Source organism: Protopterus annectens, chromosome 9.part0 (genome assembly GCF_019279795.1).
Source record: "Protopterus annectens isolate FY-2018-M chromosome 9.part0, PAN1.0, whole genome shotgun sequence".
In the NCBI taxonomy this organism is placed as follows: Eukaryota; Metazoa; Chordata; order Ceratodontiformes; family Protopteridae; genus Protopterus; species Protopterus annectens.
This window is the reverse complement of record NC_056743.1, coordinates 203553209-203579301: the sequence shown is the minus strand read 5'-3', so window position 1 is coordinate 203579301 and position 26093 is coordinate 203553209. Positions and strand designations below refer to the sequence as shown.

The following is a 26093-nucleotide window of genomic DNA, read 5'->3' as shown; positions in this document are numbered from 1 at the left end:
ATTCTATTCCCCCCTTGACTCCCACTACTCAAACTACCATCCACATTCCACTTACCTAGCTAATACTATACTTCACCTTACTTATTCTACTCTCACCCTCTTTTTGACCCTCCTCTTAACTTCTAACTAAAACATGATGCTACACATACTATCAATAGCACTACTTACTGTTCTCACACTAACCACATCCTATCATAGTCCTCTACCTGTCTTATACCCCAGTCCCACCTTTCCACTCCCACAATCACATAACCCTGCACCTTTACTCCTTTACCTATAATATCCTCTCTTTTCTCTCATCACTTTTTACATCTCTTCAAACACAATCTCTCTTCTAAACTCAACTACTTCCCTAAACTCAAATCCAAATTCTTTCTTCCACACCCCTTTACCCCTAGTCTTACCGTATTTCCTCACAGGAGATACTCATACTAACCCCGGTCCTATTGCAAACTCTTCTCACCCCTCAACCCCCTCCCCCAGATTTCCTACACTATCTCAGCCTACCTGCCTACCTCTTCTGCCCGGTACCTTAAAATGATAGCTCTCAACATCCATAATACAGTAAATAAAGTCCCCAAACTACACTTCTGGATAAATTTACAGTCTCCAGATATCCTCTCCATCTCGGAAACCTGGCTAAAACCACACATATCGAATACTGAAATCCTATCCTTTGGCTACAATACCTTCTGCCAAGACAGATCAACAAAAAAGGTGGAGAGGTAGCTATCCTCTACTCAGAAACCTCTCTCTCCATCCCCTACCATACCCCCCCCGTTTCCATAGTGCAGAGATTCTCAAAGTCAATTGTAACTTAAAACTATTGAAAAAAGATCACCATTGCTGCTATCTACATACCACCCAGTAACAATATCCCTATACTTGAACACTTTCTTGCCTGCATCTCCCAAATCATCTCCTATGAAACATTATTGTAGGGGATGTCAATATCGACTGGAATACTCTCATCACCAACTCCCCCAATGCTAGCATTAATCTATATGGCTTCTCCCAACTCATATTAATCAAAAACCAACTCCATTTCTAGACTGGATATTTACCTCCCACCCCGACCGGTATCATAATCCCTCTATTCTCCCCAACACACTTAGTGAGCATCACCTTACCTCTATACAATGTCACCTGTCCCAACCCTCAAAAACACACATATACAGGGACTGGTGTAATCTTTTTAACTTTAACCCTAACATATTTAATCAAACACTCTCAATGCATTGGTCTCTTATCCTGCACCTCCCCCTCAAAGAAGTTGTTCTTAAATTCAATAGCATCTTCCTTAACACTCTCAACTCCCTGGCCCCTACTAGAAGAGCCAGAGTTAAAACAAACTTTGCTCCATGGATAAGCAAAGATGCTCTCCCCCTCATTCAGAAGAGGGATGATGCATGGAAAACCTAGAATAAACTCAAAACCCCCTCCAGCTTCCAGCACTATAGGGAACTTCAAAACACCACAAAAAATAAATCACCCTTGATAAAAAAACACTTTCCCCTTAACTCTCAGAGAGACCCCCACTTCAACCCCAAAATAATTCTGGAGTACTATTAATAAGCTCTTACACCCTGGAAAGCTTACTCCTCCCATCCCCTCCCCAAACAGCTTCCCTCTCAAAATTGCAACTTTTCTGAACTCCTTCATAGACTATAAATAAACTAATCAAACCTAATACAAATACCAATCATGACACCCCTCCCCCCCACCAAACTACGTTTTCAATCAAGCCAATCCTCGCATCTTTTATCAGATCTCTGCTTAAACTTGAACCCTGCTTCTCTTAAGCCAACAACCTGCCTTCTTTATACCTCAAACTTGCAGCCCCCTCTATTGCCTATCCAGTCTCTATAATTACCAATTGGTCAATTCAGGAAAACCTTGTCCCTCACATCTGGAAAAAGTCCTACCACCTTTATGCAGAGGTATAATGCAACTCAACCGACCCCTCAGATTTCAGGCCTATCACTATTCTATCCCCTATCATCAAGATTCTTAAAAAGTTTATTCACAAACATCTCATTGCCCATCTCAGTCAGGAAAATCTCCTCACCCCAACCCAACATGGCTTTTGCCCTCTTCATAGCACTACTACCACACTACTGTCCTTCACCACCTCCATCTTCACTTCTCTCATACAATATGCAGATGACTCTACCATCATGTCTACTTCTGACAATCTAGCCCACCTACATACCCTCATTCAAGGCACACTACACTCTGTTAAAAGATGGCTCACAACTAACCAACTCCTACTTAACCCCAATAAAACTAAACTTCTTTTCCTCTCCAAACCCCTCCAGCACCTCAAATCTTCCTTCTCAGTCTCTTAACTAAACAATATAACTATTCAGGTGGAGTCTCACACTAAACCACTCGGGGTACTTACAGATGAACTAAAATTTAACACCCACATCAATAACCGCATCAAAAGGACCCACCAGAAACTAGGATTGCTCTACAGAAATAAAAAAAATTCCTTACACAAGAATCTAAATTATCCTTTGCTCAAGCTAACCTTCTATTTGCCCCTACTATACATCTTGCCTATCTTTGCTAACTTCCAAAATTGTTAACCAAACTCAAATTTACATATAACAAAATACCTACATTTCCAACTAACCTCCCCCATCGCTCTCACAACTGCCTCTCCTTAAAAAGCTCTACTGGCTAGAATTCCATAACTAACTCCTTCTGCTTCAACTTCACCTGACACATACCATCCTTTATCAACCCCTAAACTGTCCTTCACTAGCAACTCTCATCTTCTCTTACATCCCTAAACAGGAGCTCAGTAGCTCTGACCAACACCTTCTCCAAATTTCCAAATAATAAATTCATAGGAAAAAGTCTTTATAGTCATGCAGTTTCAACTTCCTGGAACAAACTCCCTTTCTATATCAGATCATGCCAAAACACTCTCAATTTCAAACTTGCCCTAAAGAAATACCTAACTCATCTCCTGGACCTCCCCCTGTAAAGATCCTACTTGAAGCAATTCCTCCCTGCCTTATTCTCCCTCTTAGCCACCGTCTCTATTTTCTTATATCTTAAACTTTCCTGCTTATATGCTTTACTTCTATTTTCAGTAACTAGCACCTTTTTTAATCCTAATTCCTGTATTAGATGAATATCACTTATATTTCATATCCATTTCTCTGTCCATTCCCTATTTTCCTTACTAGACTCTGCTCTATACCTAATATTTCCCTACTTCCCAAATTCTCTACCTCCTTTTCACATACATGTCCTTCCTTCTTCTCTAATCTGTTACTGCAGAACACTTCAATCCATGTATTTTTAAGATGGTCCGTTTCAAAGTTTGTATAAGATGAATCGTATTCTCCTTGTATGTTTGCTTAAATTCGTATTGCATTGTAACAAATTTTATTTTGTATTTAGAGCTTTCCCCCTTGGGTCTCTACTGAAAAAGGGCATCTGCCCAGCCAGACTAACCCAGTTAACAAATGGCAAATAAATAAAAATATTCTTCAAAGTAAAAAAATGAGATAAACAATCAGTGTTTGCTGAAAAAACAGGCATTTGAAAGTGCATAATACACTAAAGAAAGTGAGCCATAAGATTCTCTGCTGAAGTGACAGGTTAAGCAGAACATCTATCTACACATGGTAACAGTGAGCAGCTCTCTCAAGTTCCATCCCATACAGAAGCAGATTGAAAATGTATTACTCTAATATAAAGAAAATAAAAAAAATGAATGAAATATCACACTAGATGCACAACTAAAAAAAGTGTAACACAATCAGACACTAGAAATGAAAACAAAAAGCTATGCAGCAGGGGGGAGTATGTGTAGTAGCATGTAGATATGAATGCCACTGAGCAGAGATGGTAAGATTAAAGTAGACCCAGAGGAAATAATTTCCCACACCACCGGGATGACACCATACTGGGACAACCATAATCTTCTCTCTGCCTTACTGTGGAGATAAATGAAAGGCACTGGAAGACAGCAAATGGTCAACGGGGGGGAATATCAAAATGGTTATGGAAACTGGCTATTTCTTGATTTGTGGGCGATATTGTAGTTGAGGGCCTCACCAGTTCGTTTCTGGGTGTGTCGCAAATTGAGTGACAACCCGGTCTGCATATTTAATTTGCTCATGCATACATGATATGAAAATATTAAATGTACACAAACGGTTAATACAGTATCACCCAGGAAAGCTGTTCTTAGTAAAAGGTCCTGCCAATGATACTGAGGAATAGTCGGCTGTGACACCTGCACCACAAAAAAAAAAAAAAAAAAAGTCCGTTGGGACATTAATTGGGACAGTGAACCATCGCATTCCGACTCTGACAAAGAGAACTATAATGCTACACAGTAAAAAGCCTGATGACATGTGTTTTGACGGTTTTGTTTCTTTGCCGATTATAGTATATATTATTAGTGCAATAAAACTTGTCAATTACAGATGTTGGTAAATAGTTTACGGTTATATTTACTGTCATATTATAATATCCGTGCACTTTTTCTTCGGTTGTACATTCGGAGGGAATGCATATGCATGAATGACATATCACGGGGGTGGGTTTTGGGTGGAGCTTGCTACTGTGCATCTGGTGAGGCCCTCAACTACAATACTGCTGATTTGTGCACATACAAAATGTCAAAAACTAATCTACATACTGTTTTTTTGTGAAATTCTGCTTCTTGTCATACAATTGGTATTCTGGATAATGACGCGTACGCAACACTTTCAAGTGTATACACCCATCTCATTTTAGTGCAGAGTTTGTACACCGATCCTCTCCTCCATGCCAGCTGAAGGATACCCCAACATGCTTATATCATTTATACAGTGACTAAAGAAGCAACTCACCTTCAGATATGACACTGTCATCTTCCACCAACAGGTACTCATCAGAAGACAAGTACAGATGATCCACTAAGGCACAAGGGACAAGAAAAGTGAGAAATCCCTGAAAAACAGAACATAACACTAAGAAAGCTGCAGTGTTTTAATAAAACTCTGACAAATGTAAATGTGTATTGAGGCAGGGGGGACAAAATCTAAATCAAAACTCCATCCCTCCAAAAATAAGCAAATGAATATAAAGGGCACCCCTAAGAAAAACATTGCATTATAAATTAAAACAACCAGTAGAACAGCAAAACAGGAAAGGAAAAAGATGTGAAAAGGAAGGAGGCGTGGCAGAGATTAATAAGATCTGCTAAGAAAGTGGTAAATTATTTCATAATGTTTCAAGATTGTTTTGACTAGCTACACAACTAAACGTTTTCATGAAACCAATTACTCACTTCCCTGCAAATGTCAACAACTCCGTAATCACAATGTTTTAGATTTTCAACTTCCCTTGGATTTACACTTAAAAATGGATGCAAATATTTCTACATAGCCAGCACTGAAAATAAGCAAAGACACTAATGTGAATCAAACAATGTGTTGACAAACAGAATTTTAGCAAAGCTTTCCGTCTGCTGAGGAGCCTGTAATATTGCATGCTTAAACCATGGTCATCATCATTCAGACTACACTGAGATAGATAACTGAATCTTCATTCCTCTGTTGGCCCGATTTTATTACAATGAGCTATTTTATATGTGGGTTTTAGCATTTGAGTTTTTGGTTGCTGAAAACGGGAAAAGTCTACAATTTTACGGCTGCAGTTACACTACATTTCCACACTAAGGAATTTACACAAAGAAGAGAACAAAGAGGGGCAGCCATATTAATATTAAACAGCTGAGCAGAGCAACTGCTAACAAAAAGCAGTCTAGGAAATGAGCTTCTATATTTGAAAGACAGCATGGGATATGGCAATAACAGCACTGTGCTCATTTCAACATCTATACCAACAGAGAAATGAAATGGATGATGGAACAGTGGAAGACATTTATAAAACTGGAAGAAAAGTAAAGTGCTGCTAGCAGAACCAGCAGTCTGTCAAACATGTAGATTATGATGCAGAGACATTTTATTTTACTTATACTCTTATCCTGGAAAGTGAACTGGTCCAGAGACCCTTTTCAACAATGACCCGGGGCGACAATGGCAGTTAAGTAAGTAATTCACTTAAGAATATTAAAAACACAATACTGCCAATAAGGCCTTTTTCAAAAGGGCATTTACCATGCATTGCCAAGGCGAGACAGTGAAGTAAACAATTTAGCATTTACAGAAATGGACACATTAAAAATCCTTATACATCCAAAGTAAACCTTATTATAAAAGCAGAACTGTGTGCAAGCATACTGCACAGATCTGAACTCTTAAGATTTTACCAAGTGTAATGTACTATTAATCAGCTAAGGTGGGGGGGTACAACTATATGAATCACTCTTGCTGTCCTGTGGTGGTATTCAACAGACTAAACCTGCACATTTTAAAAGAGAAGGGGAACCTAAAAAATAGTGTACTATTTTGTTAGCTCGTGTCTCCAGAGCACTTGCATTTACTTTCTTTGAACAGAGGATCTCAGACTGTTTTTGAACTTCAGTAGTTGATCTATATTGCTAATATTCTCAGGGAGACTGGAAATATTCCAAAAATTTGGAACCATTTTGAAGAAAGATCTTTTACACAAGCCAAGTGTGAACAGGGGCCTGTATAACTAAATATCATAATTATTTCTATGACTATACAACTGATTTCTAGATTGCAGCCTGAGGAGTGGTGGACAGCAGCCATCATTTAATGTTTTCTAGAGAAGTGCATTGAGCAATAAAGTAATTCTAGCTGTAACAGGTAAAAACTGTGAGTTCAGAGTAATACAGTGATGCTCACATTTCTTAGCTAGGTGAATGAAGCTGAAGTATTTTATTCTCTACTAATTGAAAGAGTGCAGTATTGTGTGCGGACAGACGTGCAGTTAAAAGGAAGCAATATTACAGCCTGGGTTAGAGTACATTTATGGCAATGTCTCACCTAGCCTTGGTGGACAACAAGTTAGACATTTTGTATGACACTTCAAGCTGAGTTAACACCTTGTTGACCAGAGCTTGCATGTGTTGGTGAAATGATGCGTTTTAGTCCAAAATTAGTCCTAGGTACCTGTGCTCTATTAGTGACAGTAAGAGAGTTGTCCATAGGATCTGTGATGCTAAAGTTACAGTTGTTACCTAGTTTTCTAGAGGTACCAAAGAGCATTACTTTCATGCATGTGTATACTGATGGACAGCTTTCTTTTACAAAGCCAGTTCAATAAGGCTTTGAAATTCTTCTAAAGTTCATTGTTCAGAATTATAGCCTTTTGCTGCACTTGGTCAAGACATTGTCATCTGCATACAATACACAGTTAATCTGAGACCGATCCCAGGGAAGATTACGTGCAGTGAGAAGTGTTTACCTAGAAATGAACCTTGTAGGATCCCTTCTGTTATATTCCTAGTTTCAGCAATGAAGTTCAGCCAAGTCTCTAGTATTCACAGGCATAATACTCAAGCAAGACTTCCAAACGTATGGAAGTGCTTTATGATTTGCCTTGAACTTAGGGAGGGGTCAAAATGGGAAATATTTCTAGGTTAGGCACAAAGGTCCACCAGGCCAGAGATAAAAGGTTCTGAGACAAACATGAAATTTGACGAGTGAATTATGCTGTTCTAGCTACACAACCCTAATGTAAAAAGAGGTATGTGATTATCACATCTAGCAAATAAGAAAATTCACTCTGTTTTGCCAGGTAACCTAATCTACCCTGGAGCTCAACCCCCCCCCCCCCCAGCATGGCTGGAAATGATTTTTATTTTGATGTAATAGCTATATTGTTTTTAACATCTGTACTCAAGGCTATTTACTCAAGCCATAAAAATCAGAAAAGTTTTTTCCAAGGGTCTATGCTTTATCTATTTTAACAGGAAAATGTCTACCATTTAAGAATTCACTAAAATGCTTGCATGGGATTAAGTGTCAGTATAATTCAAACTATAATCATCAAGAATGATCTCCAACATTATGCAATGTCACACAAAGTACTTTCTCACCTTTTTTAGTACACACACCATGTTGTTATCAGGATTCACAAGTATTGCTAGTGGATATGACAAACTCTCTTGGTACTGAAGACAGCATGCATAGAACTTCGACCAGAACTGAACCTGCAACTGCCTGAATTCCTCTTGGGAGAACTCGTATTCTGTAACATTACCTTGGATCTGCGGAAAAGAAAACGGGCAGTTACTCAATAATAGCACTGTCAACTGCAACTCACTCATCTCATACATGCCAATATAAGTCACTGTGAGCTCAAATTGTGATGGCACCTTCAGCTAATGTAGAGTTACCTTCGAGAGCTTCTCAGCACCCTTGCTTTAATTCCTCCTCACCTTAAAGTACCTACACAGCAGTGTGTACGAATCTCTAGAATTTCTAGGTATATGAAGTGCATGTCATGGAAGCTCAAGGTCATCAAGAGTGTATGCATGGTTTACTAAACATTCTTAAAGAACATCAAGTGTCTCACACTTAGATGCTAGGAATCTTATTTATACACGTGAAAGAATACTAATTTAACAATGTGAGTTCAGAAGTGAAATCGGTTAAATAATAAAAAAAAAATGGCCCAACTGCAATGACTGTTGATTCTCATGCTGCAAGGCAGTTTGGCTGAAAATTTGATCCTTCAGATCCAGAAATTCAGTTTATTCATCACTGCAAACCTTTACGACTTATCTACTGCATCTTTCAAGTACTGACAGGGTTACCATCCAACCTGGACATTCAAAATAATTACTGCCTATTCTCAAAAGGTACAGCACTATACAATGCATTCCACAAACTATCTTTTTTTTTTTTTTTACTACACAAAAGCTAAGAAACATACTGCATTATTATACTGTTAATTGTGACTCTGTCAAGAAATAGTGCAGTACAAAAATGATGTTGATCTTATCAGTAAATTACAGTACATCTTTATGAGTCTGAACTCAATCATTTTAATAAACTTTCTATCTTTAGTATTCACTGGTACTCTGCCTATATCAACTTTCCATATATTTGGATGGTCTTTTAATCATTCAGCAGAGCTCACAATGTGAAGATGTTTCCTACTGACTTCATTCAAGACTACTTTATCTCATATTTCTAAGCACATCTTTATATTTCAGTGTTTCCTCACCTTGCATCAAAATCTCAATTAGACATTTTACCTTGTAGAGATGTCTAATTCAGGCTGCGGCTGAAGTCCATGTCTGCAATCCTGATCTTCTGAAGTGATAAGTCTACTTCTTTCAGGACTATTTTTTTACCAGTCTTGATTCAGTGGCATTAGTAAAACAGAAATTTACCTTTTAACCTTACCCAAGTCAGTGGCTCATTACACAATGCACACGCTGTTGTCACTAGAAAGACCAGAAGGCTGTGGGTTCTATTCCTACAGTAGGAGCTTGGCTTCATGCTACAATATTTGGTTCTGGTCTTTGGTGCAGGCTGGAGAAGTTGTTTGACCGCAACTGAGCTACAAAATATAAGTATTTTTTGATTATTTTAACAGATTACTGTTTTTATAATTTAATATATATAAAGCACTTTGTCTATTCAGAATCTTCAGAAATCTTTTTCTGTTTAAAAACTTTCATAGCTTGTCTTAGGCTATTGTATAAACTGAAACATTTACTCTGTGTAATTATCTCTTGGCTAGTGGGGGCTGGTTCTTTTGTGTTCTTGTAAAAAAAAAGTTGTTGTTCTGGTCTTTGGTGCAGGCTGGAGAAGTTGTTTGACCGCAACTGAGCTACAAAATATAAGTATTTTTTGATTATTTTAACAGATTACTGTTTTTATAATTTAATATATATAAAGCACTTTGTCTATTCAGAATCTTCAGAAATCTTTTTCTGTTTAAAAACTTTCATAGCTTGTTGTCTTAGGCTATTGTATAAACTGAAACATTTACTCTGTGTAATTATCGCTAGGCTAGTGGGGGCTGGTTCTTTTGTGTTCTTGTAAAAAAAAGTTGTTGTTCTGGTCTTTGGTGCAGGCTGGAGAAGTTGTTTGACCGCAACTGAGCTACAAAATATAAGTATTTTTTGATTATTTTAACAGATTACTGTTTTTATAATTTAATATATATAAAGCACTTTGTCTATTCAGAATCTTCAGAAATCTTTTTCTGTTTAAAAACTTTCATAGCTTGTTGTCTTAGGCTATTGTATAAACTGAAACATTTACTCTGTGTAATTATCTCTTGGCTAGTGGGGGCTGGTTCTTTTGTGTTCTTGTAAAAAAAAGTTGTTGTTCTGGTCTTTGGTGCAGGCTGGAGAAGTTGTTTGACCACAACTGAGCTACAAAATATAAGTATTTTTGATTATTTTAACAGATTACTGTTTTTATAATTTAATATATATAAAGCACTTTGTCTATTCAGAATCTTCAGAAATCTTTTTCTGTTTAAAAACTTTCATAGCTTGCTGTCTTAGGCTATTGTATAAACTGAAACATTTACTCTGTGTAATTATCTCTTGGCTAGTGGGGGCTGGTTCTTTTGTGTTCTTGTAAAAAAAAAGTTGTTGTTCTGGTCTTTGGTGCAGGCTGGAGAAGTTGTTTGACCGCAACTGAGCTACAAAATATAAGTATGTTTTGATTATTTTAACAGATTACTGTGTTTATAATTTAATATATATAAAGCACTTTGTCTATTCAGAATCTTCAGAAATCTTTTTCTGTTTAAAAACTTTCATAGCTTGCTGTCTTAGGCTATTGTATAAACTGAAACATTTACTCTGTGTAATTATCTCTTGGCTAGTGGGGGCTGGTTCTTTTGTGTTCTTGTAAAAAAAAGTTGTTGTTCTGGTCTTTGGTGCAGGCTGGAGAAGTTGTTTGACCGCAACTGAGCTACAAAATATAAGTATTTTTTGATTATTTTAACAGATTACTGTTTTTATAATTTAATATATATAAAGCACTTTGTCTATTCAGAATCTTCAGAAATCTTTTTCTGTTTAAAAACTTTCATAGCTTGTTGTCTTATACTTGGTGGCTTTGCAGTTGCCCGCCCCTACTGTGACACACCTCCCAGTCTAGTGTCATTAGCTCATTCTTCTTAATACAGAGAGAACATTTGATAAGGCCTTCTGTTCCTCCTTTTTACCTTTTCAAAAAGTAAAACAAAACTTTTTTTCTTCTTCGCCTGAACCTTCTTGTGTTCTGACTGTCCTTCTCAAACATATTGGAAATATACAGTATATTTCAGAGCATTTGTTATAACTGTATTTGCTATAACTGATTTAAGTATTTTTTTCTGGCTTTTTGAATATTTACTGCTTAGCGACTGCATCTTAGCCTGTTTATACAGCTCTGCATTCTATTTAAACTGTTTTTGTGTTGATTAACTGTTTTGCACTCTTAAAAAGTTATTTGTTGCTTAATTTTACCTGTAGGCTAACACACTCAAGTGTGCTAGCCACTTAAAAGCATTTATAGCATTTACTGTCTGTTTTTTTCCTTGTCTCTGTAAAAAAAAAAAAAAAAAAAAAAAAAAAAAAATCTCTTGTTTTCCCACCTTACTGAACTAGAGTAGTCCAGTTTCAGAGTTGCTGATCCCTGGGCTTTGTTTTTAGTTCCTGTTACTGATCCATTGCCTTATTAGGAAGGAGGGAAGTTTCTTTGCTTACCAGTGGGAGTGGGAAGCACTGAGCAGCCTTTTTGTCCGAATTGGTGAAGTTTCAGCCAGAAACTAGTAGTCTATTGGTCGTTTTGGGCCAATTCCTAGCTCCTTTCAGCCCCCTGCTATAAAACACGCTAAACACGTGTTTTCCAGCTTGTACCAACTCTGCACAGATCCTCGTGGTGGCCTGCAGAGTGATCCAAGCAGCAGAGAGCTAAAAGAGTGACTTTCTACCAGATACAAGTATTTTTTGTGGCTTTCCCACTGTTATTAAGCTAGCGACTGCATTTCGCCTGTTTTACTGCTACTTTAAGTGATTTCTGCATTTTACACTGTTTATTGCACTTTAAGTTACTAATTGTTGCAAATTGTTTCTGTAGGCTACACACTAAAGTGCGCTAGCCAATTTACAGCATTTATAGCATTTGCTGTCTGTTTTTTTCCTTATCTCTGTAATAAAACAAAAAAATCTCTTGTTTTCCCACTTTACTGAACTAGAGTAGTCCAGTTTCAGAGTTGCTGATCCCTGGGCTTTGTTTTTAGTTCTTGTTACTGATCCATTGCCTTATTAGGAAGGAGGGAAGTTTCTTTGCTTACCAGTGGGAGTGGGAAGCACTGAGCGGCCTTTTTGTCCGATTTGGTGAAGTTTCAGCCAGAAACTAGTAGTCCACTGGTCGTTTTGGGCCAATTCCTAGCTCCCTTCAGCCCCCTGCTATAAAACACGCTAAACTGTACTGCTGATCTAACCAGCATATCCTATAACTGAAAAGTTCATCTCTACTTGATTCCCAAGTAGACTATTCTCTATCTGTAAAGCCTAGCACTTACTCCTACAGTACTTGCACCTTGATAAAGCACTCTTATTATAGATAGTACCCCACCAGCCCAAAACCCACTTCCCCGGAGTCCTTTGAAAGTTCTTTATCTACTACTTCTAGTATGTCGAGGGATCAGTTGCTAGTGTCCTCTCCAGCTCAACTGGTGAACCTGGGAATATTGAGGCAATGTTACAATTGCCTCATGTACACAGACAATCCTCTCCTTCTCCCACAAAACACAAATACATGCGAGAGATGCAACTATACGGCCAAACTGGAGGCTGAGCTCTCTCAACATAGGACTGGCAAGACCAGACAGGAGGAGAAGGCAACCACACACAATACATACCCAGTCACACATGGTACCATCACAACTTCAAATCATACACATACTCACACAAAGACATACTCGGAGGCTCTGGTCAAAAATTTACCAAAACAGCAGAGGCCACCAAAGCAGACACCCAAACAACTACCACCTCACGACCCAACACATGCAACACATAGACCACACAGTCAGAGTGTCAAACAGTCACAGCCCTTAAGGCCAAACAAAATGCCAGACACACTTGTCATTGGTGATTCCATAGTCAGACACACTGACGTCCCGCTCACCAGACTGAGTAAGGAGAAGGTCACAGTAAGCTGCCTGTCGGGCGCTAGAATCCGCCACATAACGCAAGCACTCAGGTCTCTCAACAGCAGGTACAAGTACGACTCAGTCATTGTCCACGCTGTTGTCAACGACCTGAGACGTACCTCCTTGGACTACATGAAAAGGGACGTCGAGGAGCTCTCTGATTATGTAGCCCAGGCAGGTATGACCCTGACCTTGAGCAGTATCCTACCTTCACCTAGAATGATGCCACAATACAGTGATAAGATGATCAGCTTTAATAATTGGCTTAAATTCTGGTGTCATTCAAAGGGGATCCAATGTCTGTCTGCCTGGGATGACATGCTGGACAAGCCACGCTGCTTCGCAAGGGACGGCTTGCACCTGTCACCCCTGGGCTTCCGGATATTGGCAAAGGCTCTTGCCACCCCATAGTGCCTTTTTAGGCAAGGCTCAAATTCTAAACCTACCACCCTAGAACACCAAAAGGAAAAAACTAAGGGTAATGCTGCTCAATGCCAGAAGTCTCAATCTCAAGATGCACGCACTCGAGGCCCTTCTCAATATGGAGAACATCGATGTCTGTGCTGTGACAGAAACCTGGTTCAAGGCTCCTGAGAGCACCCCAGCACTAACAGGTTTCACCTCATATCATACGCCCGCCCCAAAATCCGGACAACACCAAGAAAGGAGGGGTGTCCATATTCATAAAGGACACCCACACCTCAAGGTTGGTGGCAACGCACGATGCATCGGAGACCATCCAGGTGCAATTAACCATAGGCAAGACTGCTCTGCAATTTGTAGCATGTTACAGGCCACCCTCTCAAACTCAGGAACCTCACATGGCCTTCCTGAAAACATTGGAGGGGATAAATGTATCTCCAAACACCATCATACTAGGTGACTTCAACTACCCTAATATAGACTGGGAACACTACTCAAGCCCTAACACTCTTACCCAAAGATTCCTGGAGTTCATAAACTCAAATGCCATGGAACAACTAGTCACCATCCCCACAAGAGGTGAAAACATACTTGATCTCATCATCACGAACATGGGATCAAAATGTTCAACACCGGAAGCATACCCCTCACTGGTGAGATCAGATCATAAACTAATCTCGCTGGAGGTCCTCATCCCGCCCCCACCTGAAACAAAAAAGACCACAGTGAAAAACTTCTCAAAAGCCGATTTTACACTTCTAAAAACTAGTGTGGTCTCCTTTAAGGCCCCTGAGCCAGTGGTAAACATTACTCAAACCGCTGAATCACTTACAAATGCCTTCTACCAGCACCTACAGGACTGCATGGATCAGGCAATCCCAAACAAAACTAAGACTCTCTGTACCAAAGGCAAGCGTCCAGTCTGGTGGACCCCAGCCATAAACAAGCTCTACAACAAAAGGAGGAAGCTACTACAAGATAGAGCAAAATCCTTGAAAGGTAAGACACCTTTGATCATTATAAGTAAAAACTAAGAGCTCTCATAAAATCATCCAAGGCAAATTTTGAGAGAAAAATCGCCAAGGACTCTAAAGACAATCATAAGGCCTTCTTTAGCTATGTTAGAAACCTAGGAGGAAACTCCCAGATATGCTCAGAATTAGTTCAAAATGATGTGAAAATTACTGAACCTACACACATTGCTAACATACTGGCTGACAGGTTCAGTGCAAACTTCTCCCCTCCCCAAAAGGAGAGATATCTATTCCAGAGGATTGTAGCCCCCAAACATCTCCAACGCCCAGGTGAGAACTGCCCTCACTAAGGCAAAACACAGCAACCATGGGACCGGATGGTGTCCCCGGATGTGTGCTTCATGAACTCAACGAGGAATTAAACCCACAGTTAGGACAGCTGTTTAATCTTAGCCTCACCTCAGGATACGCACTCCAAGGAGTGGCGCACGGCGACTGTGGTCCCACTTCATAAGGGCGGTGCCTCCACAGACCCTGGAAATTACCGCCCATTAGCTTGACAAGCCTTATCTGCAAAGCCATGGAGAGGATCATAATGGAACTCATAAATAAAGACATAGGGAACTTGCAGACTTTGGATCCAACCCAGTTTGGCTTTGTCAAAGGCAGATCCTGCCTCTTAAACTTGGTTGACTTTTTCGAGACAGTCACCAAGGCCATTGATGAGGGAAAGGCAGTCCATACAGCCTACCTCGACCTGGCAAAGGCCTTCACACAATACCCCACTCAGGTATCATCGAAAAACTCATCAGCTTGAATGTAAACCCATACATCACAAGATGGGTTGCAAACTGGCTAAGCGACAGAACCCACAGGGTCAGAGTTGCTGGAGCCATGTCAGACTCAAAGCCTGTCACAAGTGGTGTCCCACAGGGCTCAGTCCTGGGTCCACTCTTGTTCGGCATCTACTTTTCTGAAGTACAAGCAAACACAGGAGGGTTATGGCTGACAAAGTTTGCAGATGACTGCAAACTGGGCCATAGTCGAAAACACATCTGACACAGATATCCTCCAGAAGGGCCTCACAGAAACGGATAACTGGTGCCAGAGCCATGGCCTGAAGTTAAACGCCAAAAATGCATAGTCATACCCTTCGGGAAAAACAAGGTTACCCCTAGCTACCATATAGGTGACAATCCACTGAGCACAGAAAAGTCATCAGGGATCTGGGGACCCAAGTTGACAGTAGTCTTCGCTTGACACTCATGTTGCTAAAGTAGTTAGGAAAACCTTCTATATCGCCCACCTGATCATGAAGGGATTCACATCTAGATCAAGGGAGGTCATCGTCCCCTGTACTCATCACTCATTAGACCTATGATTGAGTACAATGCCCGCTCGAATGTATCTGACCAGACACCTGATGCAGCTTGAAAGGCCCCAAAAGTTCCTCACCAAAAGGATAAAGGGTCTCAAAAATATGTCTTATGCTGCCCGACTGAAAGAACTCCAGCTTTATTCAGTCTCATACCGCTTGCTCAGAGGTGACCTGTGCCTGACATAAGGCCATGTCAAACCCAGATTTGATGAATATGCTTCACCTCAAAAAATCTAGATCCCTCAGAACCACAAGGGCGGGAGACTTAAACCTTGACACGGTTATAAATAGAACGTGCTGGAGGGACAGATTTATCACCCAGAGACTCCCTATGCTGTGGAACAAAATCCCGGTACATGTGAGGCAGAGCACCTCGCTGGCCTTGTTCAAGAGGAATCTTGACCAATGGATGGGAGATCGCAGATATACCCCAGGGATTACTTCAGTGTCACTGCTTGACAGAGGCACAGAAAAATGATAGGCATAGTTTTTATTCAAACTAAAGGGGTGGCGAAAGCCACATAACTATGGGCTAGGCTTATAAATGCCCTTGGGCAGATAGCCTAGTATGAACCTATGAACCTATGAACCTTCTACCCAATACAAAATGTTACTGTTGACTGACTGGAATTTTGTAATGGAACATTCCTCTACTCTGGCACAGTAAGAAGGATAATCCCCAACAGCTACTTTTAGTACTCCTCTTTTCCTCCAGTTCTGAAGAGTACTCACAACAATACCACTTAAATATATGTAATACGAACTTGAAGTTGTGTGCTTAAACTCCAACTGTTGCATCATATATGCTTTTGTGACCGGGGGGGGGGGGGGGGGGGACTAAACATAACACTGCCAAAGGATTGCACTGAGGCACTGGGGGAATTAACTTTTTATGTGGCTATCCTTGTGTTTTTATCAGTACAAATATATTACTGCATTGCCTCTTCATACTCCAGTTTCACAGCCCTAAACAGCACCCAGTTTCACAGTACCATTAAACATTACATTTTCATACTGACTCGATATTATGCAAAAGTTTTTGAACACTTATTTTACATATCTATGCAAAATGATTGTTTATGCCACAGCTTCTATATAATTCAATGTTGGACCATCATCTCTATCTATAGTACACAAATCTTGAATTTAAATGCACCACTCACCCTTCCTTTATACTCATGGCTTTCTTTTTTGTCTCCATTAAGGTTAGTGCAAATTTTCACTTTAAACTTCAAATTTTACAGCATTACTTGACATTTATTCCACACACTTCCACATTCATAGCAATTCTTTTAAGTGTTTATAATTGTATATGTTCTGCAAACATCCTCAGTTTTAGATAAAATTGATGCAGATTCTTTTCAAGTGTGTAAAATATCTGATCATTTTTTGCACAAAAGGCTAACCACAAATCATGAAATTCGCCAAATTTAGTGTAGCTCAGTTCCAGCTTCCTGTACATAATCAACGGTTCTCAGTCGGCCTTGATTTCTTGTAAAGAAAATGAAATAGGTTTTCACAGCAAATAAAATCATGAAGCTTTCCCTTTACTGCTGCTATCTTTTTCTTGTTGCTCTTTTTCTTAAAAGTATTAAAACACCTTAAACATTTTTCCTGTGCCATCCTTCTCAACATGTGGGATACTGGATCTGACTCGAAACTGCAGTGGGAATGGAAAAGCGCTTCCACTTACTAAAGTTATAATCACAATATGCTATCAACCATATTGAAAGTGGCTCAGCTGCCTAACTCTCACAGACACAGCTGATGACAAAGGACAATGCAAGACACACAAATAAAATGCTGAACATCAAAGACAGGGAAGACAGAGACCTCAGGCATACCAGACTGAAAATGGATGCCCTTAAACTTATAGGCTACTAAAAAATTCAAGTAATGATCTATAATACAACCTCCTAAAACAAAAAACAAACAAAACAAAAAAAAAAATAACAAAAATCAGTCTCTAAAATAACTCTGAGAAAAACAGTAGATTTAAGGAAAGTACAGTTTTGTACCTACCATAAATGTAGATGTTCGAGTGCTAATACAGCTGCAGTAATCACAGATGGGTTCTCTGCCGTCAGGCGGGTCCTCGGTCGGCCGAATTCCAAAGTCTAGGTCCGCCGGTTGTTGTCGCTTTCTCCTGACGTCAGTGAGGCCGGAGTATATAAGACACAGCCGACGCCATGTTCTTCAGTCTTTCTTGCCCCAGATGTCAGGTGCCCCCCAGAAGGAAGGCAATACATAAATTTTATATATATATATATATATATATATGCAATGCAATATAATCCAAAATCAGTAGTTGCAAGCAAATAAACCATAGAAGGATAACCCAGTCAGGTTGTATGAAGAGGGGGTTAGGCCCCATGCCTTTACCAAGTGGGGAGGAGGGAGGGAAACCTGTACTGCAGCTGTATTAGCACTCGAACATCTACATTTATGGTAGGTACAAAACTGTACTATGTTCATCGTGCATACAGCTGCAGTAATCACAGATGGGTAGAATCCCAAAGCTACGCACAGGGTGGTTGGTACTAGGTGGAACTGGGATGAGCCAGAATGCCCTGCAACACAGCAGTGGCAAAGCCTGCTCTAGTTTTGGAATATAAAGGCAGGTGGTAGTGTTTTGTGAAGGTATGTACAGAACTCCAAGTGGCTGCCTCCAAAATATCTTTGGTAGGAACTCCTCTGAGGAAGGCTGTAGAGGTAGCTGTGGCCCTGGTGGAGTGGGATCTGATGCCTGTAGGGACAGATTTCCCATGATAGGAATAACAAAACTGTATGCAGTGGCCTATCCACTTTGAAATTGTCTGCTTGGTAACTGGCTTCCCTTGAGCCCCTACAGCTTAGGACACAAAAAGTTTTTCTGATTTCCTGAAGGACTTTGTTCTGTCCAAATAATAACGTAGCTGCCTATGGATGTCTAATGAGTGTAGCAGCCTTTCCCCTTTGTTTTGAGGATTGGGGTAAAAGGTAGGTAAGTGTATGGCTTGATTTAAAGCTACCCTGGATACCACTTTAGGCATAAATGACGGGTTGGTATGAAGGGAAACCCTGTCCTGATGGAAGATGAGAAAGGGCTGCACCACCATGAGGGCCTGTAGTTCCGAAACCCTACGAGCTGAAGTGATGGCCAGAAGGAAGGCTGTTTTCCAGGACAAATATTGCAAATCTGTTGAGGCAGCTGGTTCAAAAGGAGGCAATGTTAATTTTTCTAGAATGTAATTAAGATCCCAGGCTGGTATTGGTCGTTTCCTTGGTGGTCTTATATTCTTAGCCCCTCTGAGGAACTGTTGTAAGGGTGGGTGAGAAAATAAAGGTGGATCCGTGTTGAATTCTGCAGAAATGGCTGAGGCATGGATTTTTATGGAGGAAAATGAAAGTCCACTGTTCAGCAGCTCAGCTAGATACTGTAATACCTGAGGCAAATTCAGTTTTCTAGGGTCCTGGCCTTTTTTCTCATTCCAAGAGCAAAACCGTTTCCATTTTGCGGAGTAAGCCTTTCTAGTAGATGGCCTTCTGGCCTCCAAAATGACATCCTGCACCTCCTTGGAGAGTAGGGTCTGTTGTGGTGTTAAGGAATTTTCCATGCAGCGGGATGGAGTGTTTTCAGCTGACTGTGAAGAGTTTTGTAGCTGTGCGGAGTCAGCAGAAGACTCATTAGAAGAAGGGACCAGGGAGGTGTATGTTTTAGGCTCCTCAGGAGTGGGTACCAGTGTTGCCTTGGCCAATCTGGAGCAATCAGTATCATCTTCGGTCTGTCTGCTCTTGCTTTCAAGAGCACCTTGGGCAGAAGAGGCAGAGGTGGGAAAGCGTAAACTGTCCATGCTGTCCAACTGAATGAAAGGGCGTCCACTCTCCAGGCCTTTGGATGAAAGGTCCTTGAACAAAACTTTTCCAATTGATGATTCCTGTGGGAGGCAAAAAGATCTAGGTCTGGCCTCCCCCACGCTTGGATTATCTCTGTAAACACCTGAGGATGCAACTTCCATTCGTGTGGATCTGTCATATTTCTGCTTAGATTGTCTGCCAGCGTGTTTTCCAATCCTGGCAAGTACTGTGCTTGAAGTTAGATTTGCCATTCCAGAGCCAAGTTCCAAAGAGTCATGGCTAGTCTGCACAAGGGGTATGAATGAGTTCCTCCTTGTTTGTTTATGTACCACATTACTGTGGTGTTGTCTGTTCTTATCAGTAATTGTCCTGGATGCAGGAGGTCCTTGAAAGCTGTAATTGCATTTATTACTGCTAGCATTTCTTTTTGATTGATGTGAAGGTGCTTTTCCTTTTGGGACCATTTGCCTTGAATGCACCTGTCTGTCATGTGCGCCCCCCAGGCGTAATCTGAGGCGTCTGTTGTAATGACTTGATTTGCTTGAGGCTTGCAGAATGGGAGCCCTGTGTTTGCTTGACATGCTTGGGCCCACCATCAAAATTCCTTTTGCAAACATGGAATTATTGGTATTATTGTTTCCAAACTGTGACTGTGTTGAGACCATAGTTTTTTTAGGTACCATTGAAGTTTCCTCATATGCAACTTTGCACATGGGATTAAAAGAATGCAAGATGCCATGAAGCCCAGAGCCTGCAGGATTTTCCTTGCAGTAAGCCTGGTACATTTTGCTAGTATTTTGAAGTACTGAGTTAGTTGCCCCTGCTTTTCTGGCGTAAGATAGGCCATCTGGGTGTTTGTGTCCAAGTTGGCACCCAGGAAAGTTATTTTCTGAGATGGTGTTAGCCTGGATTTCTCTTTGTTGATTGTGTATCCCAGAGAATGCAGTAACCGTCTTACATAAGCCAGATGTTCCAGAAGTATGTGCTTGCTGTCCGCTTGGATCAGGCAGTCGTCCAAATAAGGGTAAATTTGTATCCCTTGAAGTCTGCAGTAGGCAATCACTGATGCCAGGCATTTTGTGAATACTCTGGGCGCAGTAGATAAGCCAAAGGGCAATGCAGAGAATTGATAGTGGATTGCACCTGCAAGAAATCTGAGGTATCTTCTGCAGCATTGTCTGATTGGGACATGCAGGTATGCCTCCTTGAGGTCCAATGTTACCAGCCAAAACTCCTTGCCCAGCATGGCAAGAAGCTGCTGTAATGTAAGCATCTTGAATTTTGGTACGAGTAAAAATGTGTTTAGGATGGATAATTCCAAAATGGGTCTCCAGTCTGTTCCTTTCCTTGGTACCAGAAAAAGTCTGGAATAAAAACCTTGACCTTGTTCGTGAGTAGGTACCTCTTGAATATCTCTCATGTCTATGAGCTTTGAAATTTGTAGTTGTGCCTCTGCCCTTTGATTGTGTGGCAGGTTTGGCATGCCTCTCATTTTTGGAAGAGTGTGGAATTGAAATTTGTAGCCTCTGTTTATAACGTCCAGGATCCATTTGTCTGTTGTGACAATATGCCAATTTCTTGTAAATAATGCCAGCTTTCCTCCCAAGGGTGCTGCCAGCTGAGACTTGCTTGGCATGGAAATGAGGGAGTCATTGGGTTTGTTTCCTGTATTGTTGTGCACTGTCTTCGCCACCTCTTGGTGCTGGAGTTTGCCATTGTCTGCCTCTATATGATCCTTGTGATTGCCCTCTGCCCCTTGTGCCTGTATCTACCTCTTTGGGGCTTGTCAGTGGCTGGAAAGGACCAGTTTTTTGAAGGCCAATTTCTGCTAAAACGTGGTGGTTGGACCTGTAGAAAAGCTTTGACAGTTTGCATAGATTTGGCTTTTTCTTCCATTTTCCGTAATATCTCCTCAGCATTAGTACCAAACAGCACATCCTTTTGTAAAGGAGCATCTAGAAGTTTAGCTTTCACATGATCAGGCAAGCTTTGTTCCCTAAGCCAGGCATGTCTACGAATGACTGATCCTGTAGCAGCAGCTCTACTTGAGGCCTCTAGGGCATCATAGCCACGTTGTAAGGTGTGTTTACCCACTTGCCCTGCACTATGCATCATATCCTGCAACTCCTTCAAATCTGGTTGTTCAGGTTGAGACATTTTATTCCTTAATTGTGATAACAGGAACTGTTGATATTTAAGCATATGAAACTGACAATTTAAGGCCCTCATGGCTAGGGGTGGCCGAGGTATATACCTTTTCCCCCCACCTTTCTAAGGATCTTGACTTTCTTTCGGCAGGAAGTGGATTCTTAGCAGTAGAGGCCTTCAATCCCTTGGGGCCTTGAGAAATGGTTTCAGGGTCAGCATTATGGCTTTTGTAGAGAAATTGGTGAGAGTTAGGAACTCTGTAGTACCTATCAGGTTTGACTGGTGCAGGAGGCAGGGAATCCAGGTTAAGGCAAGCCTCCGAATAAACATCATCAAGTATGTCCAAGACAGGAGGTATCGCCAGAGGTCTGTGTTGAGGTAACAAAAGAAATTCCCTAAGTCTTTTCTTGGAATAGGAAAAATCTTGGTCTTCCCAATGGAAGTGTTCCCTCAAAGTGTGCAAGGTTTCCCCAAAGGAAAAATCCTCAGGAGGAGATACAGAAGAATGGACTGCTCTGCATCCGAATCTTCAAAAGGGGAGTAAGAGTGTTCCTCTACATCAGAATGTTCTGATAAAATGGAGCCCTGATCAGAAGAGGGAGAATCTTCCTCCACTCTGGGTCTCTTGTCTGGAGGGGGCTGAGAACCCCTGATAAGAGTAATTAAATCCTCAGCCATTTTAAGCATCTGCTTTTTAGGCATGGGGCCTGGAGATGGGCCCTGTGCAACAGGCCTCTTGGGGTGCCTGGCTGATTTGGATTTAGTAAAGGCCTTAATAGAAAAGGAAGATGAGGGTCTAAAGACACCATGGGTGGAAGTGGACCTGTCCACATTAGGAGGCTCAACACTCACAATGGCTTCAGTGGTTGTAGTCTGGGAAAGGACCGAGGTACCTGCGGTCTCGGTTACAGAAGACACCGCCAAAGGAGTGTCGTCGGTAGTCAGAGACTGCAAAAGCGTCTCGCTGAGAACCGGACCACGTGTAGCCGGTTTTGGTGTGGTGTCGGTGGAGACCGCGGACCTCGCGTGTCGGTCCTTGTCCTTGCGTTTTTTGGACAAAACGGTAGTCGGAGTCTCCGACAACATTTTATAATCAAAGGCTTTACCAAAAAAGTGTTGGGCGAACTCCGCCCGACGCTTAATAGTGCGTTTATTGAAAGTAGCGCAAAAGCGACAGCCCGAGACGTTGTGGTCTGGGCCTAAACAAGGTATGCAGAGGGAATGGAAATCCTTATGCGGTATTTGCTTCCCACAAGAAATACAATAATTAACTTTTTCTGACATCGGTCTGAGGCAAGAAAAGTTTCCTCAACGGGGTACTTAGCTTTAATGAAGACTTCTGTTTCCAATTTTTCGTAATTCAGGAGCTGGCCGACCGGCACTTGCGAACTGCTTCTGCTTCGGGCACCGCGTGGCAAAAAAGACTGAAGAACATGGCGTCGGCTGTGTCTTATATACTCCGGCCTCACTGACGTCAGGAGAGAAAGCGACAACAACCGACGCCGGACCTAGACTTTGGAATTCGGCCGACCGAGGACCCGCCTGACGGCAGAGAACCCATCTGTGATTACTGCAGCTGTATGCACGATGAACATCACTGGAAATAACACAGTTTCAAAGGCTGTTGCTTCTACGGATGCATAATGGATCAGAATTAGAAAAGTAAATGTCCCATTAATTAAACCCACTTCAGACATCTTGGCAAAGTAAAGTTCTCCAATTCAAGGCAAATTCTAGAACAACCTTCAATAGGAATTTGCACCTCGTCTTTATGGAAAAAAAAATGGTTGGTCACACAGACTCATAGATTGTTACTAGTTTAACAACGCAGGGGGACCTTTCTAACCTTAGCTTGTTTTCCTGAAAGAATAATGTCCTGTACCCAAACAGTGACAAGGGTGCCGGGCCCGGTGTAAATTTCCTCTTCTCCATCCACTGGTCTAGATTATGCTAAAAACTGGTAATACATGGACTCTGCTTTACATGGATGAGTAGCTTCACATCAAAAAGCATGCAACCTTAATATCCTGTGGGAATACACAGCTCTCACAAGAAACAGCAGTTTTCTACCAAAACAATACTCATAACAACATGCACCAACATTAAAAAAGGGAATAGCAAACATCTTGAGTTCATTACATTTATCGCAGTACCAAATGAGCTCATCAACAGAGAAGGAATGGGTTACGCTGTCCATCATTAAAGATACTAAATGTCCCTATAGTTAGATGCATGCAGCAATGCACTAGTCACTAGCTGAACACACTGTTTAAAATAGTAAAAATGTTAATACTACTATGGTTACTTTACAAATTTGCATACTGCTATAAGTACGAGCTACAGTTCTTTCTCAAAATAACATAAATTAATGAAATTGTTAACAGTCTCAGTGAACAATTATCAATAAGTGTTTTAAATACAAGTAAATCTACTGCAATTAATAATGCAGAGAAATATGTTTTATAAAAGCATAATGAAAGGAAGACTACTACAGTTGAAAGCATGGGAGTGAAACACGGAGTGATTTAAACATGTACGCTTCCTCTTCTGAAAAGTATGAGAACGCTCTAGGTCATTCAACAACAATAGTAAATACTTGAATAGTTTTCCTTTATTTGTTCAAGTTCATTTCAAGTCAACACTTGTTAAATTGCCAGTTAAATCAAGATATTTTAATTGGTGGTTTACTGATGTTGATCCAATTAATATTTGGAAAAGCGTTCCAAACCTCTTTAAAAACCTATATTCAGTAACTTTAATAAATATCTGCAGTACATTCAGTCATTTAAGTGGTCTGTTGGAATTAAACTCTCTTTTCTTTCTTGTGATTGGAGTAACAGCTACCTTATTTCAAAAGTTGTGAATGCTTTAAGGAACAGAGGTGTTTGAGTTACTTGTCGAGTTCCAAGAGCTTTTCTAAACATTTGCACTTTTAAACTGCTGCGGGATTATGATGGTTCCAGGCCACTCAAACACAACTGAAAAATATGACTATGACATGGCAGTAGTACAAAGCAGGCGTGAATAACATCAGACATCTGCAAGGCACATTAAATATATATATATATATATATATACACACACACACACACACACACACACACACACACACACACACACACACACACACACAGAGAGAGAGAAAGAGAGACAGGTCGGATCTTTCCATGCATGTTACGTATCTAGGTAAGATACTGGTCCTGAATGAAATTCTTCCTTCACCTCAAATGATGTTCCGATAAGAAAAGTCATCATTCCAGAGGGATTCAGTATGTGCTAGTGTGGGACAAGATGTTCGACAATCCAGCTTGCTTACTTAAGAATGTCTTGCATCTCTCACGTTGACTTCTGCATAATGGCTATAGCCTTTGCTATCCCAAGTGTCTTTTTTAGGAAAAGTCCAGTTGATGAGCATTCCAGCATTTCAATCCAGAAAATGGATTACATGAAAGTGTTTCTCCTCAATGCCAAAAGACTAAACAAAAAAAAAAAAAGCCTGCCAGATCTTAAAACACTACAGCATTTGGGAAAGATCCATGTCTGTGCGATTAGAGAGATGACTTAAATGTACAGACAGCGCTTCCTCTTACCAGAGGATTGCATTTTTACATGCCTTCAGACCCAATGGCAAATGTGATGGAGTTTCCACATTCATCAAGGAACACACCTCCAGGTAGGGATCCACAAGGTGAACTCAATGGACAACAGATCACTCCAGGCAGAATTAAGAACTAAGTGCTGGTTAACGAATGTCTTAATTGTCCCCGATGATCACATAAGAATTCTCGAGTTTTGTTTAGTGATCTCTCTATTATCTCAAACTCCATTGCTTTGGGTGACTTTAACTACCCTCAAATAAAAAGGAACACCAATACCTTCAATTTAGAAAAATGCCCCAAAATTCCTAGACTTAAATGAAACCATCGTTGAGCGTTTGGTAAATAAACAGACAGCATTCTTAACCTAATTCGTACACATATGTCTGTCTTGCACTTCTCTGGCATTTCCTTTCACAGTGAAGTCTGACTACAAACATGTGACCTCCTATTTTAAAGTTCCTACAGCAAACCACACTGAACTTAAGGTCTAAAAATGTGCCAACCTCAACAGACTCTTCATTGAAACATCAAAATTCACTTATGACTACACCACCCCTGACCTTGACAGAGCAGTAAGTTTTATTAAGGACTACTATACCAATGTAAAAAAATGCATTAAGCTAGCAGTCCCTAACAGAACCAAGTATGATGGAGAATATAAAACAAATCATCCTGGTG

At 40.6% G+C, this 26093-nt stretch overlaps 1 protein-coding gene across 1 annotated transcript in view; it reads right to left on the bottom strand.

Annotated features, from left to right (window-relative positions):
• The window catches only part of NUP160 (nucleoporin 160), a 1498284-nt gene that overhangs the window by 865374 nt on the left and 606817 nt on the right, over positions 1 to 26093 (bottom strand). Inside the window, exons 15-16 of the mRNA XM_044082750.1 lie at positions 7982 to 8152; positions 4860 to 4959 (exon numbers count right to left, since the gene is read on the bottom strand). Of these exons, the coding sequence (XP_043938685.1) occupies positions 4860 to 4959; positions 7982 to 8152 (271 nt within the window). The remainder of the gene's footprint in view (positions 1 to 4859; positions 4960 to 7981; positions 8153 to 26093) is intronic.